The sequence below is a fragment of the Salvelinus sp. IW2-2015 genome, unplaced genomic scaffold (genome assembly GCF_002910315.2).
Source record: "Salvelinus sp. IW2-2015 unplaced genomic scaffold, ASM291031v2 Un_scaffold1353, whole genome shotgun sequence".
NCBI classification, from domain to species: Eukaryota; Metazoa; Chordata; class Actinopteri; order Salmoniformes; family Salmonidae; genus Salvelinus; species Salvelinus sp. IW2-2015.
The window spans coordinates 124,694-140,972 of NW_019942856.1; the positions used below are offsets into that span (position 1 = coordinate 124,694).

At 44.3% G+C, this 16,279-nt stretch overlaps 1 protein-coding gene across 1 annotated transcript in view; it reads right to left on the minus strand.

Moving 5' to 3' along the window:
• LOC112070544 (translation initiation factor eIF2B subunit delta-like) overlaps positions 1–16,279 on the minus strand; it is a 32,940-nt gene that overhangs the window by 3,197 nt on the left and 13,464 nt on the right. Inside the window, 3 exon segments of the mRNA XM_024137967.2 lie at positions 15,096–15,273; positions 15,580–15,707; positions 15,823–15,925. Coding sequence (XP_023993735.1) covers positions 15,096–15,273; positions 15,580–15,707; positions 15,823–15,925 — 409 coding nt within the window.

A 16,279-nucleotide genomic window follows, 5' to 3' on the forward strand; every position in this document is an offset into this window, starting at 1 on the left:
GATCCCATAGTGATTCCATAAATAGAGTACAATTAAGCGTTAAAATTTCCATACTTCATATAGAACTAGTTTCCGCTGCGAGCCTAAAATTTGTTTACATCCCTCGGTCAGATTAGAAGCACTTTCTCATACTCATTTTGCCAATATAAATAAAATCACATTCCTACGAACAGTAGACTAGTGTGGTCATGAGCTCAACAGAAGCTGAATATAACAACAGCCATAAGGTCCACTACACAGGGTGCTGGCCTTTGTGCTCTGGGGACTAAATAGAAAGGAGCCAGAGCTCGAACCACACATAAAAAGCCAGTTTATTCTGGAGCTAATGGTGCATACGGAGGGCCATAACACAAATTTGCCACAGATGTCTGCAAGTTTATTTAGTAAAAGACGCGTGTATTTGAGAGAGAGTGACCTATATATATAGAGATTGACACACGGACCATGTAGATGCGACACTCCAAGCAGCGGAGTGTTGTGCCAAGAGTATGATAGATTCCTCTAACTGATAAGTGTCATCTCCTACTATATCTCTAATGAAGCCGCCTCCAACTCATTCTTACGGAAGAGTCACTGGCAGTAACGAATCCAATCCGGCCTCCTCAACCAAGACAGCACAGGACCGAGTGTACCCCAGAACGAAAAGACGCCACATATATTCGCCATAGTGGACCATAGCACAAAAAATCACAGAGTAAAGTGCTCAATAGAACACAGGCGTATCATGCCGGGTGATTCGTTTGGCATCAGAAAGGCAGCGATGTGATTTCTGGTCGCATGCTCATTTCCCGAAAAAGAACGATACCTTGGTAGTGTGAATGGGATAGACATCATGGGTTCAAGAATTGTGTTGGGCTGCTGTCTTCACGCCGAAGCACAGCCTCACTTGTCGCTCGGTCGCACATGAAGCTCGAACATTCATCAAAGAACTTAAGGCCGTCTAATTCCTCTTCACTTAATCAATCTGAGCGAAAACATGTTCCGCTGTTTCCATACTGACAAGATGAAGCAATCGGGTGATACTAGGGGCATCATGATGCACTTGTGTGGTTGTGAGTGATATATTTCTATAGATATTGGCGAGTGTGTAACTTGAGTATACTGGATGTTAGTATTATAGAAAACGGATAGAGAATAGGATGGTGCTAACTGAATTAACAAATACTCATGGAAAAATATATAAAAAGGCGCAACGGTAGAAGAAAGTGAAAGAGCTAGGCTCAATACAAATTTTTTCATTTGTGTCCTAGTCTTTGTGAACTTTCATTGTTTCGCCAGAAGGCATTTTAAAAGCACTTTGTGTTTTTTTCGTCTTCTTCTGCGCTATACGACTTACCATCTTTCAAGCATCTCTGGGATCAGAGCGTTTAACCCTTCCAGCAGGAAAGATGCCGCCTCAGCATTCCACATCTGCTAAAACCACACTTGAAGCATGGTCTCTCCACTGATCCCCTTAAGCGGTGAAACATATTGAAAGTCTGGGTTCTCTCGAGCTAATACGCCTAAGCAATCACACGCCCAGACCTCATCTCACGTGTATCCCCTGTGACACAAGCTTGTTCGGGTCGCCTACTGACTTTACCCAGCACTCTGCTGTCATCGGACTCCTAGCTGCCGAAACGCCCAGTCCGAACTTGACACGGAGCATGCGTATCGCTCTTCTAGCCTTGCAAGAATGGGCCAAACATCTCGACTCCAAGCTGGCATTTGACTCTGGCCGAGACGCCTGTTCGAGTTCCCGATGTGGCTCTGCCTCTAAAAAACTAGTTGGAATCTGCACCTTTGGCGTAGGGCGGCGTGGGTGATCCATAACTTTCTCCCACAATGCGAGGTTAAGGTTTCCATTTAAATTGTTGTCTTATATTCTTGTTTGTTTCAAACAATAAAAAATATTTTAGCATCTTCAAAGTGGTAGGCAACGCCCCCAAAAAATCTATTTTAAATTCCAAGGTTGTAAGGGCAAAAAATAAGGAAAAATGCCAAGGGGGTGAATACTTTCGCTAAGCCACTGTAATTTCGCAATGCAACATTAGCCTTATATTTATGGTAAATTGATAATGATCGGAGGTTATGCATAAGCTTTACTTATACGCCCTTCTTCTGTCGCTTTTGTTCGAGATCTCACGCATCTCTCATCCTCCTGCACTACCGCATGGCCTCCTGCTCCTTTAACACATGAATAACGCTCTTTTAACGCAATGCGTTGGACGCTCGTAAGGGAATATACGCTAGACTCTATGAATCACCCCACACGCTTGCTGCTGCTTGATTCTTACCTACTTAAATACCAGACTAATTGCCAGAGAGGGTGATTGCTAAGCTATCGCTTCTCTATACGCTGAAATGTTAAATACAGCATCCATTAGAACCACGGGGAGTGTTAAAAGTAAGAGAGAACACATGATGGAGGTAGCCGGCCTCATGAGAGTTTCCTATCCTTTAGCTTTAAGAGGCCGCATATCGCTCATGACGCCGAGAAGTGAAAAACGTCCTCTCCACGCAATACTTATTCTAGTCCGTACTCTACTTCAAGCACTGAATTCCGCTTTACACGATAGAAGGTGAGGTCGGGTGTATATCCGACACACTTACAAACACCGTCACTTCGAATTTTCTCACATATATAACCTTGTAGGGGAGTCGGCGCGCAATCTTTCATCTCTGTTCGCCAATCACTTCCTCACTGGCCTCACTACTTACTGGTCGACCACACGCGTAGGAGTGTCCGTTACCTGCGACCCAACAACACTCCCAAGCTCTGAGTACATCCTCTTGTTAAAAATAGTTTGTGGCTTACATCACACGCAGTAAGCTTTATTGGTTCACTCTCTTATCGCATCCAGATCCCACACTCGAATAGCTCTATCTCAATTAAGCACGTGGTCTAGCTGAGTACGTCTCTCTTAGTATTGTGTTAAACACCAATCCTAGTCTGACACTCTAAGACCGCTTACTCTAAAACTAAAACGCGGTCGAGTCTCGCCGTCGAAATTTCTGACAGGCCGGAGTCTCGCATTGACTTCTTGATGTCCTTAGACTAACGACGTCGTTCACTTCCCCAAGCCCTACACCCCTGATTCCCATGTAACCTAATGCATAGTACGGGGTACCAACTGCAAAATCATTTCTCTCCAACACCACATGCGCCACTAGAATGTAGTCAGCACATTCGTGCAACCTGAAGCATGGTTTAGTTCGAGTTCAATATAGCTCTCACCCACAAATTTCTCTCATTTCTTATTCAGGAAAAACCTTGTCCCAAGGCTGCCTGCACCTACAACTGAACTCAAGGCTCACCACGCTTTATACCCAAAAACGCACAGATCAATCGAGTAGTTCCCTAACTTGCCTCCACACAACTCACTAGCATTGGTATTTTTCTTAAGCCGCGTTGGTAGACCCTTTAGATAGGTAAGCGTCTTGAGGTGCTTCTCCACCTCGCTCACGTCCCACAGATAAGCTCTCGGTCATAAGATCCCTTCCTAATAGCAGTCGTGTTTTATCAGATTATTCCTCAAAACTGTCTCATTCCACCACCACCCCACTTGAGTCGCACATTACCAGCTCGGTTGCGAGAAATTGGTTCTATGTAACAACAGCTGAGCTCTCTCTAGAAAACTTGCCACACTTCTACTTAAGCTCGTCTGGGTATACCGTTCCACCCTTATCTCACAGCCAAATGATATGCCTCTGTTTAAGACAAGACTTGCTACAGGGGATCAACAACTTCCTGCACCAACCATCCCTTTTTCTGACAATCTTTTCACTCTTTCCGCTTCGTCAAGAGCGAGTCGGTCCACTTCCCCACACCCTGATCCCCTTACCGAGCTCGGTTCCACTTCCCCATCATCGTCCCTTGACTCCCGCCTGGTCCACCAACTTCGGCATACCAAAGAACACACAGGACTCTTGTTTAAAAACCCATTTCAGATGTACATTTATTTAAATGCCAAGCACAGGTGTGAATGTGTGCGCAGAGTAGACTCGCTGTTTGGCACTTCTGTCGTCTGACTTGGGCCAGATATCACAGTGGGTGGGTAGCCTAGAATGTAGAAAGCCTGAGGCGGGGAGAGACTTTGTGTCTAAAGCCTCGTTCCAACATCCACACTGGCTACTAAGAATGAAGCCATTTATCAGGTAGAACCTATGTATTGTAAGCCGGATGCTAGACTGGATATTGGAACATAGTACATTACAAAAGCACCCTATATAGACGCACTACTTTGACAAGGGCCCTATGGCACCCTATTCCCTATATAAGCACTACTTTTGACCAGGGCCTATGGCACCCTATTCCCTATATAGTACACTACTTTGCCAGAGATCTATGGGCTCTGGAGCCTTATGGGCCATGGTCAAAAGTAGTGTACTATATAGGGAATAGGGTGCCATAGGGCCCTGGTCTAAAGTAGTGCACTATATAGGGAATAGGGTGCTATAGGGCCCTGGTCTAAAGTAGTGCACTATATAGGGAATAGGGTGCCATTTGAGACAGCCTATAACTTCGCATACGAGCACTTCTTCTAGAACAATCAGATCAAGTCTATTATCAGTCTGCATCAGACCCCCACGTCCTCCCCTACTCCCCTCTCCACTCTTATTGGTCCAGGTTTTTGACCCGGAGGACAACGGGAACGGAGGTACAGGGGATCATGCCCAGGTCTGTGTGACCAGGTCAACAAAATCTGGTGGCGTTACGTCGTAGACCAGGTTCAACAGCCCCAGGAGCTACGTCATGCCAGTTTCTCCAGCTGGGTCTTCCCCTTCCGGGTCACAATCAGGTCATCAGGGTCATCTGAGGAAAGAAAGTGATTGGTCGAGGGAGGGTTAGTGAAAGTCTTATTCAGTTTGTCGTAATGCTATTTCAATTCTAGTTAAGTTTTAGAAGATTTAGAATGTGATAAGATTTTCAATGATAGTTTATAAAATCCATAGCAATTCTATTTGGTGTTGTCTGATAACCTTTTTCGATGAGCTGTATATAAATAAGGCATATCAATCCTATGGGCAGACTCTCGTGTCAGTATCTGAATAACTAACTGTTAGTATGTTGACGTATGTGAAGCAGAATAGGACTAGATAGACGTTCAGTCAGGGTGAAATCACTAAACCTTTGTGCAGTAATGAATCTAGAGCTTCCTGCTTATAAAAGAGTACAAACGTTAATCCACACAACTACTTAATTATTGGTAGCTCTTTCATGTCATGATCACAGTGATTAAGGCATATCTTTAAAAACAGGTTTAAAGGACCCACCATATGTAAATCTACGTGTTCAGTGACAGCAGTGCTGAGAATGACATCTCCAACTCATCATTATAATTGGCCTAGGTCTGCCGTTTCTGTGCGGAAGGGTAAAATGTCCGTTGCCAGCTCCCATCCGGGTCATCAGGAGTCTGGATCAGAACTCTCAGATTCACTGATTGCAGACCATGAAAGCTCTGGAGATATATCTAGAGCATATCAAGATATTGGAAGAAGGTCCGACGTCCACAACTGAGCGGCCTAGCTGCCTGCAATGATGATTCTCCCAAACAATAACTGCCTGAATAATGGGCACCACATATAACGTAACCACAAGTATGAAGGCTCCTCTTAGCCATTATGCAATTCTCTATGGGGGCCAATCCCTCAGCACTGAATAGACTACCTTGGTGATTAGCCTAGATGGAGGGGGAGAGAATGTTTGATTGCATACACATCTAGATAAGACCAGTTAAAATTATCGAATATGGATCGAAACTTTGATAGTACCATGTCCCCCTGATCATCAAGCAACTATCACATGTATCCCCAAAATAAAGGGACAGGGAAGCATAAGAGAGGTTACGACATCGTGAAGAAAAGCATGGTAGGAGATATTCTACAATTCACTGTTTGATTGGATTAATTTCTAGAATGGAGCGGATTGCATACAAAACATTTTGTGGATTGATTCAATCTCAATGTCGTAAAACACTCCAAGCCTACAGATATATTCTAATGGCAAATCTGCGTGCTATCCAGGTAAGGCAATGACATCCTCCCTGGCCTCACGTGACCCCCCACAGGCGGCCCCGGTCACTAAATTTGAAATGTTCTGTATTTTGGAATCATCCTACATATTCAGTGGTATGTTTATATATGTATTGGTGGAGGCGGCGAGAGTGGCGTAAGGGGAACTCACGCGTTTAGGACAATCAGGATATAGTAAATGTGGTATGCAGGAGCATACGAGATGAGGACTACGTTGTGTTTATCTCATATTTATGTGCTAGTTGATAAGCTAAATGAGATGGAGGAGGGCCAGAAGATGAAGAAAGACTCAAGGTTGCAACCGTAGAAATACATGGTATGGATAATTGGTATTTGAATGGAGCCGCAGAATGATGGAGGGTCACTCTGCCGAGCGATATGCTCATGTTCACTGGTTAGTTTGTAGTTGTAGTTGTTGAAAATGGACTCACAGAGAGAGAACGAGAGCACTGAAGGACATCAAGGGCTTACTCTTCAAGTAGATAATGATCGCGATATTGAGTGAGGGCAAGAGATGAGGACTAGGTTACCTCAGGTAGTTATGTATAGAGGCAAGAGATGAGGACTAGGTTATGAAACTCTTGGTCAGGAGTAGCTAATCGTATTGTATGAGAGCAGAAATGGAGGACTGTAAGGGTTATCCGCATTCTCAGTGTGTTGTAAGGGTGTTATTGTAAGAGGAAGGAGAAATTGTGAGTGAATAAGGTTATCCTGCACAGTAAGTATATATGAGAGTGTGCAGATGAGTTTGAAGTGAATTCAATGGTATATCTATGCTAGGATTTCAGATATTGATATTGAAAGGGCAGTATAGTGAAGGACTAGGTTAACACACTCATGGTAGGGTATCGTAGTGAATAGGGCAGAAGATGAAGGAGCCTACTGGGTTACCATCATGTTTCTTCGAGGCAGTTAAAATTAGATGGTAGTAGAGGGCCAACCGAACGGGTATATGTGGACGCCTAAGGTCCATTGCTCTATTAACCCTTTCAGGTAATGTTATAGTATGAGTGACAAGAAGAATTGCCAGAGCACTACAAAAGTGGTTACGTAACAGGATTAGTAATGTAATTAGGGACATTGGAGGAATAGAAGGACTAGGCCTTTTTAACCATGTATCAACTGAAACCCTTATTTTCAATTCATGGGTGTGTATGTAGTCGACAAGATTTGAAAAAACAGTGTAGTGTATATTTTGTGTCGTGACACTAGTTTTTTTCGGTGTGAAGTGGTCAAGTATGTTGTGTAGTGGGGCCTAGAGCTGGAGGACTTAGCGTCAGTACCCGAACAGAAATGGTTGTCTAGTGTATGTATTGTATTCGAGGAGAGCACAGATATTGGGTCAACTCCACCAGTAGATAGATGACGTAGTTGTTTCACTTGCTCCAGCTAGCCTAGCTAACATCGACATGAGAGTTTACACCTGCCAATCTCTAGGTTAGGTTTAGCTTTGTTATTGGAGGATTCAAGCAGATATCCACGTACAAGAGGGTTGGGCTACATCTTCAGGTAGACTCTTTTGAGCTACTTGAAGAGCAGGGTTCAGAAGGAGTGAGGACTTGTGGTTCCCTAGCCTAGTAGCCCTTATGGTCAAGCATCATTACATGAGTGTGAGTGTCAACAGTGAGGTTGGACAAGGAGAATTGCAGTAGAACGAGCTTACTTTAACCTACCTAGGGTCTTTTTCAGGTTAGCGTAATGAATAATAAAAGTTGTAGAGAAGAACGCCCTTAGATGCATTGAGGTACGGTTAGGTTTATCTTCGCAGGGGTAGTAGGTGGTGATGTTAGTAGGGCTAGTAAGGAATGAGAGAGCTATCAGTTACCATATTTTACGTAGGTTTAGTATGTAGTCAAAGAGATGTGAGGAGGCAGAAGATGAGAGAGAGGAATTAACCCTCACCCATCAGTGGTCACGTCACGGTTTAAGCAAGAGGATGTGCGCCAGAAATAGAGCGGAGAAACAGTGTTCACATATGCAAGAGTAGGTGAGTCGTATATGCAGAGAAGGACTGCAAGATAGAGGACGTGTAGCTCGAGCATGAGTGGTTTCGTCGCGTGTCAAAAATAGATTAGGGAGGGAGTGGGCGAGAACGTAGATGATATGTGTCTGTATCGAGCGGTTGAATCCCCACATGGTAATGGCTGGCTATAGTATTGGAGAAAGTTGAATACAGGTAAGATATAGCTCGAGACACGGCATCCAGTGATGACAGGTCCGGTAGAGACTGTAAGATCGAATGCGGCCGGAGAGAATCTGACCTCAGGCTAGGCTCGCTAATGTAAGTGCAACTGTAGGGTTCTGATGCATGTAAGGACTGATTAGGCTTTCTCCTCACAGCGTGTTAGCACTTCTCTCACTGCGCTTAAGAAACAATGAGATAATGTGAAAGAGAGTGGCACACGGAGGAGATGAAGAGGGGGGGATAACGGTATGTATCCACTTTAAAGTTGTTGGCGTCTTGTAATATAGTCATATGGGACATGCAAGAGATTCGGACTAAGGTATCCTCAGGTAGTAATAATGTCTATATCGAAGAGAGCGCACAGATGTGATACTTGTACGAAGGTCAATACTGTTATTGCACCTGCCTCCTAAGGGTAGTAAAATAACGATACGATGTTAGGAAAAAGGCTATCGAGAGAACACTGAAGCCTGATCTAAGAAAGTCAGGTATATCCTCGGAGTGAATTGGTACACTCATTTAATTGTATTAGAGAAGGAGGTCACAGATGCTATAGAGGGACTGGTGGTTTACTCTTTAAATTTACCTATCTCATGTGATGGGTGACGAGTAAAGAGTGAGTAAGGCCGTTGGGGAATCAGGATCGGAGATTAGGGGAAATACACACCAAAGCAATTTTCCCACACAACATCTCTCCTTCTCACTACCTACGAGGCATAGTAAGGTCGTTTGCTGTTACGAGCGCGCCACAGCAGACGTCCATGTGGGATCTGTTATTGATATAAATACCCGACGATGGCTCATTGCCTTCTTTGAGTTATGCGTAATAGTGCAGAAATGTATGAGAGGGCGGAGGCAAGGATCGGGGGGACGGGTGCGTTGTCCAATTGATTCTGTTGGCACAAACGAGGGAGGATAGATTTGTGCTCTAACAATGCTTATTGACATTACAGTTTGATGTACATGGAAAGGAGAGAGCTAGAGAGTGTAGGTATTGGGCGGCTATAAACCAATAAGGTCAATTGGTACGGACCAAGGCGATGTTTCACAAGCGAAAAGAGTGAGTGAGCATTGTTTACTCGCTGTATAGAAGGGTCGATAGATAGAGATAGTCACTAAGCGTACTATATGGTATTATATCCTTTCAAGCTTAGTCTAGAGATTGGTAATAACAATTGAGAGGAGCCAGATACGATGCAGACATGCCTAAAGGTTGCGACTTCCAAAGGTGGATTAGTTATGGTATTGCATGAAGGAAGGAGGTAGCTGTGTAAGATAGTGATGTAATGGGCATCTAAAGTGTTTCTATAAAATCTTCTCAGGTTTCACGTTTCGTCTATCGCAGAGGACACAGTGTAATCCGCACAATTTAAGAGGTGCATCAGGATGTGGAGAGTTCACTCTCACAGAGCCTCACACACAGGTTACGTTAGAGTAGCATTGATAAATGTGGTGCTACATACATGAGAGAAGATTTACGAAGGCACTGTATAGAAACATGTGCAAGTTGCAGGGAAATTAGGGTAGTATGACCAAATGACAAGATTGCATAGTCGTTGTTGAGAAGAGAGATGACACGCAGTACTCGCTGCAGTCATGTGGTATTATTCTCCACCAACCAAGGGTCATTACGGTTACCCATCACATCCTTTCCACGCGGAGTTAGGTGATTCTACGCCTAAATACTTGAACGGACATCAGACGGAATGAGAGAACTTGAAGGTTATACATCGTCGTGTTGGATAGTAAGTATACTTGATTAAGGAGTGGATAGGTGCAATGAGAGTAAGTGATGTTAGGTTATATATCACTGTCCTCAGTGGTTAAAAAGTTTTTGGTGCTAGGAGCAGCGAGGGTGCGGTTCAGAATATAGAGAGGCGAGAGCTTCAAGACAACGCGATATAGCCATCAAAATCACGTAACCATATGTTTCACTTGGCCTGGGACAGTTGAGAAGCAAAACGCAGGGCGTCAACTGAACGCGCCACCATAAGAGTGAGAAATATTAACATTCGTTCAATCACATGGTGGTCACTGATACTCATGATTAAGTGGAAAAAAGAGGGGTGCACATGGAAGATTGAGAGTGAACATTAAGAGGTTTGACATTCCTTACTCAAAGTGGGGATTAGATTAAGATGAAGCGTGAAAAGTAAGATGTGGACGTCACCTTATAGGTTTAGGCCAAATCAGCGACTGAATCCGGAGTATGATGTAAGTTGTAGCTAATTGATGTAAGCCGAAACTTGACGGGATTATACCTACGTATCCTACTATGGCATGTTAAGTAAATTGTAGCTCAGTATAGTATGAGCGCCACGAATGATTGAATAGAACGCTAGAGACTTAAAGGTTTACTGACATGTCGCAAGGGTAAGTTTATATGTATACTCGCATGATATATAGAGGAGCCCCTAGTATACGATGTAGGGAACCTTTTATTGTAAAAGTTGTAGGTTATAACCTCTTGGTAAATGGGTTACTAATGATTAGAGATGGGACAGGAGATTGAGATAGACTAGGTTACCTCAGGTAGTATGTTTAGCTAATGGGCCAAGGAGCACTAGCATGACTTATTGTGTTTCTAATGCCATATTCATGTGATAGATATGGCTAATTCGTAAGCGTTAGTGGTACATTTGCGTTATATAGTAGCTGGTCCTAGGGAACTTGATGACCGGTCAGCGATTAGTATGTAAGACACGAGAAGCGTGGTACGTAGATGCAATCTCGCTCAATGTAACTCTATTACTAGGATGTATATTGCCTGTATTCCGAGCAGTTACTTATGTAATAATGTTAGTTAAAGGGCAGAGTCAGCTGAAGTCTGCGAGATAGGTTCACTCAACCCAATTGCAGGATACAGGTTACTTTGATAGTGGGCTACGATTCAGCAGGAATACGCCGGCTTGTAAGGAAGAACATGAGGACTCACAGCTTACCAGTGGTTTTGCAGGTTTAAGTTGAGGCTCAGTGATGTGCAGGGGGCAGTAGGAGTTGGAGTAAGTCATGAAGTGTGTACTCACGCGCTTGTCTGCATCCTGGCTCAATATAATGAGTAAGTTATGTATGAGAGGCTAGCAGAGCAGATCGCATAGTGGCATTTGGCGGTGGTTCAACACCCGGAGTCTCCAAGGTGTTAAGTGATGTAGAAATCCTTCGATGCAGGGCGCTAGTGTATTTGAAGCGCACTAAATTGTTCACCAAACAAATGGTCCACAGGTAGTTGATTGGAGTATTGGAGATACACTACGCTAGAGTGTGCCAAGATGAGTCCAGAAGAGAAATAGTGGAGATTGTATCTCTGAGCTAAGTTGATTGGAAGCTATGCCATGCAGGGCATAGAGATTCTGAGGAGTAGATAATAGTTCACAACCAGGTAGTCCATAAGTGCAGTCTAGGTTAGAGGGAAGCTGAGGTTAATACTCGATAGTGACTTCTATGAGCGCTTTTACCTGACAAGAATGGATCACTCATGACAGATGTGTCACAGTTTAGTTACAGGCAAATTGTTTGCGATTAGCAGGAGAGATTTGAGAGGACAGGTGTAGCAGTGTAGGGTGTCTATCCTTGATCCAGCGCAGGTCCGCCAGCTCTACGCGTAAGATGAAAATTGGTAGGGAAGAACACACGAGAGATGCAGGATGAGTGTTCTGTAGGGTTTTACTACCTTGCTCGATGCTGGTGGTGGAGTTCGTGGGCTAATGTAAGAGAATCTAGTGAGATATGAGGTGAATCTCAAGCCTTGTTATCCGTTTGTCGATATCTGGCCGGGTGGAGCTCCATTGTATGAAGGGCCAAGAGGATGAGGGGACTAGGTCTTAGGGTAGTATGTAAGAGAGGGGCAGAGGATGAGGACGAAGGTTACCGGTGTTTCAGGCGCGGGTAGTTCAATTGTAATCTTCGCAGGGGGGGCAAGCACAAGATTTTGATCGCTGCGACTTGGTTCTCTCTCATCCCCCCCCAGCTGCATGAGGTCAGTGAAATAGTATCGAGAGAGAGGGCGAGGCAGCAGTGCAAAGGGGAACTTGGGAGGGGTACCGAATCAAGAAGTAAGATAGTTGATGCGCAGAGAAAGAGAATTCGCACGCAGCGATGGTTCGCGGGTCATTTGTACACCGAGCCGTGGTACGCTAGGATATAACTCAATGCGTTATGAGCTCAGGGCAGCAGCAATAGAAAGCGAGACGAGGTTACCTCTACCATGCGCTAGCAATAACGAGAGGTACCGTGAAGATAAAGAGCAAGAAGAATTCAGAGAGCCATAAAAGAGATATGATTTATGCTTGTCACGCGTGTGGATAGTGCATGGAGAGGTCTTAGACGTATGAGCGAACTCATGTTTTGTCCTCGCTGGGTAGGGTGTAAAGCCTGAGTAGGGCAGTAAGACTGAGCGCAGCCTGTGTTAACTGGTTACCTACTAGGTTACGCTTTAACTGCTCTAACGAATTTGATAGAAGGGGCATGAGATGGAGTGCCACCCTGTCTCTGAGATTAAGCTGCTCCGCTGGGAGTCATTTTCGTCCATTGGTCAGGAAGGCATAGCTAGCTGAGAGAACTCATGGCGCGCGTCTAGCCGGAGATACAGGCTCTCTCAAAGGTAGTTATGTAATCGAGAGGGCAGAGAATGAACCGGTGACCTCGGGCTCTTCAGCCCCTGTTCCCTTCTAGGAAAGTGTTAGTTCTATTCTGAATGATTACGCTGGCATGGAGAATAGAGGACTAGGGTTTTGATTCCGTGGGGTATAGGTTGGTGAACATAAAGATAATAGCGGGCCAGCATCGCAGTCCCGTACATCCTGCCATGCTGTTATCGATATTGGGTGCAGCGCAGTTCACATGGTATAGAATCGCGTATGTGAACAAGTGGTGGTCAGCTGGTGAGGTGAGAGCTAGGTATATACCAAAAACATATGTAGGTAGCTTATACCTCGGGAGTTATCGAAGGAGAGTAAGATGGACGAATGACTTAAAACGCTGTTAAGACTTCGCCTTCACGCGAGTTGTGGAACTATCGGTCTATATGTAAATCGAAATAGTTAGCGAAGTTCTAATCGTCAAGGACCGATGTAGAGTGGGGCTTTATAGGAGACAATTTATGAACACTGTTGGCCAGGGTTCATTGAAACTGGGTATTTGAGTAGTAAGAAGGAAGAGTAGTGGAGGGATCCAATCAGGGCTTCTCTAGACTCTACACAGTTGGTATTATGCTGTTGGATCCTTTTCATAAATACAGTTAGAGTGAGAGCGTAGGATGAAGTGAAACGAGATATGGTTACCCTTTCACCAGGCTAGTATGTAAGATGGACGGGGCAGCGTCGAGGAACTGTCAGAGCGTTCAGCTTAATCCCCTACCATTAGTGGTTGTTCGTATGTGAAGTAATGATCGGATGTGGCAAGTAGGATGAGTGAACCTCGTGTTAAGACAATACTCTAAGATAGTAAAGTAGTATGGGAACGTAGGTGCAGAGATAGGACTGAAGAGATGTATCTCTACCCAGTCACGCTTATGTTGTGAGAGGAACAGAGGAATGAAGGATCTAGTGTTTCACCCTCCACGTTGTTGTTGTCATTGACTAATCGCAGCTAGGCAGATCTAAGAATAGAATTGTAGGGTATACTTAGGTTTGGGCGCCGGTTTTTGTCGGTTATTAGATTATTTGTATTTTTGACACGAAGGCAGCTGGCAGATATGCAGCACGTACTTGAATTGATACAAATATTTCATGGTAAGTATATTGGTGATAATCGCAGAAACGGGCAAAGATAAGACACAAGAGGAAAAACTCACGGATATACAAGCTTGAATGCCTTGAAACGTATTCTAAGCTCAACTGCTACAATAGAGAAGGTGGCAATGAACGTATTGATGGATACTAGAGTGTGCATACACCTCTTCCCATAGGCGCAGTAGAATGGTAACTGCTGCGAGAGGATCTGAGATCATGGATAGGGACTGTAAGGTGTTACCTCTATAAGCTGTTCGCAGCTCAAGTATTGCTATATGCCAAGCTAGGAGGCAAAATGTTGAGTGTATGGCCATATTTATCTCAAGGCAACTTCAGTCGTTACACTCGCTCACATGCGCAAGATGTGGAACAGTGTAAGTATGACACCGAGATAACAGAGTTGCCATTCTTCATAGAGATCTGAGTAATTATGTAGTTGTTGGCCCTTAGTAGCCAGAAAGGACAGAACGAGTGATGTAAGACTTGATTGCCCTTCTATCCAAACACTTCACAGTGGTTGTTTAGAGTGTTTATAAGAATGACGTAGGCGAGTATATGAGTGCCATGAACTGCTGGGAGAGTGTTAGCAACCCTCCATCCCAGTTTCAAATCTCTGGAAGACTGAAACAGGGCTCTTCTTCCTTCAAGGAGTGTTCCTTGTAATTAGTATGTCACGCGGCACATGGGCCAGGACGCATTGAGGCATTACTTCTGAAATGTATTATGCCAGTTCTCTGCCTCAGAGTAGTCTAAGCCCGTTATGTAGGAGAAACATGCCGCCCCACAGACAGTGAGTGCTTGAGCGACGTAACGCGTTACTCACCATCGCTTCTAGAGCTGTATGGTGGGAGATAGGTAGGCTGGGTGGGAATTGGAGAAGGTGTTAGAGTGTTGGACGTGTCAACGACTATCCAGAGGTGTTTAGTTTTACTGGTGTGATGGACAAAAAGGAGGAGCTAAACATATATGATAGGAGTGTCAAACTTCTGACGCGCAGTTTAAGCCAACCTTCTTCCATTCCCAGGTTGATATGTTAAGTGATGATGAGGAAGGGCAAAGAGAAATGGAAGTGGGACTATGGTTCCTTCAGGTAGTTGTATGAAGGACGGAGGACTAGGTTACCTCAGGTAGTATGTATGAGAGGGCAGAGATGAGGACTAGGTTACCTCAGGTAGTATGTATGAGAGGGCAGAGATGAGGACGTAGGTGCAGCTGATGCCTCGCTGTACGAGACGTCTCAGAGCCTCCCTTCCCTCCAGACGAGGCCGGCTGTCCACAACGATCACACGGAACTTCCTGCTCTTATTATATGCCTCGCAAAGGATGTGGTTCACCAGGGACGAGCTACAGAGGGGGAGAAGGGACATGAGATCTCAATAACTGATGCCTTCCTAATTGACACCTAGCCTGGTCTCAGATCTGCTACAGAGGGGGAGAACAGCTTGATCACTACTGGATTGTAAACCAAACCCCGACCACTACACCCTAAGCACTACTGTAAAGCTGAGAGGATTGGAATCAATTCAAGCAATAGGGATGGTTACAGGGAGAGCTTCTCTGTGCTTCATGCAGAGTGGCAGTGTGGCCACATATCCACTTCCATGTTCTGTCAGATAAAATGGACGACTATTGACAGACGGTAGATCTCACCATCCATAAACTAGAATGACGTCGCCGTCACTGATCTTCTCGATGGCGTATTTAGAGATGGCCTTGGCTGCCAGAACTACGTTTTCGTCTATGTAACGGTTTATACAGTTTTGCAGTTTGGTCTTCGCCTAGAAAAGAGAGAGAAAATGGCCATAAAAATGGACACGATGAGTTAAAATGTGACCTGAAACTGAAACTGGACCTTTTTAACACACAGAATTGAAACTGTATTCTGAAACTCACCTCCTCTTCTTTAAACTGACTGGGAATATTGGAGATTTCTTTCTTGATGTACTTGATTGCGTTGCCCATACTCGCCGACAGGGGGCGACATTGATTGAGAAAACTGCAAAAAACAAAGTAAAATACACAAAATGTTTGGCGTGATTTCTTCAATCAGCTTCATATTAAATCAGGGTTTGACATTAACTTTTGTAGCCATTTGACCTATATGGACAAGTATTTATTATTTTATTTATTTAACCTTTATTTAACCAGGTAGGCAAGTTGAGAACAAGTTGTCAATTACAACTGCGACCTGGCCAAGATAAAGCAAAGCAGTTCGACACAAACAACAACACAGAGTTACACATGGAGTAAAACAAACATACAGTCAGTAATACAGTAGAAAAATAAGTCTATATACAATGTGAGCAAATGAGGTGAGTTAAGGGAGGTAAAAGGCAAAAAAAGGCCATGG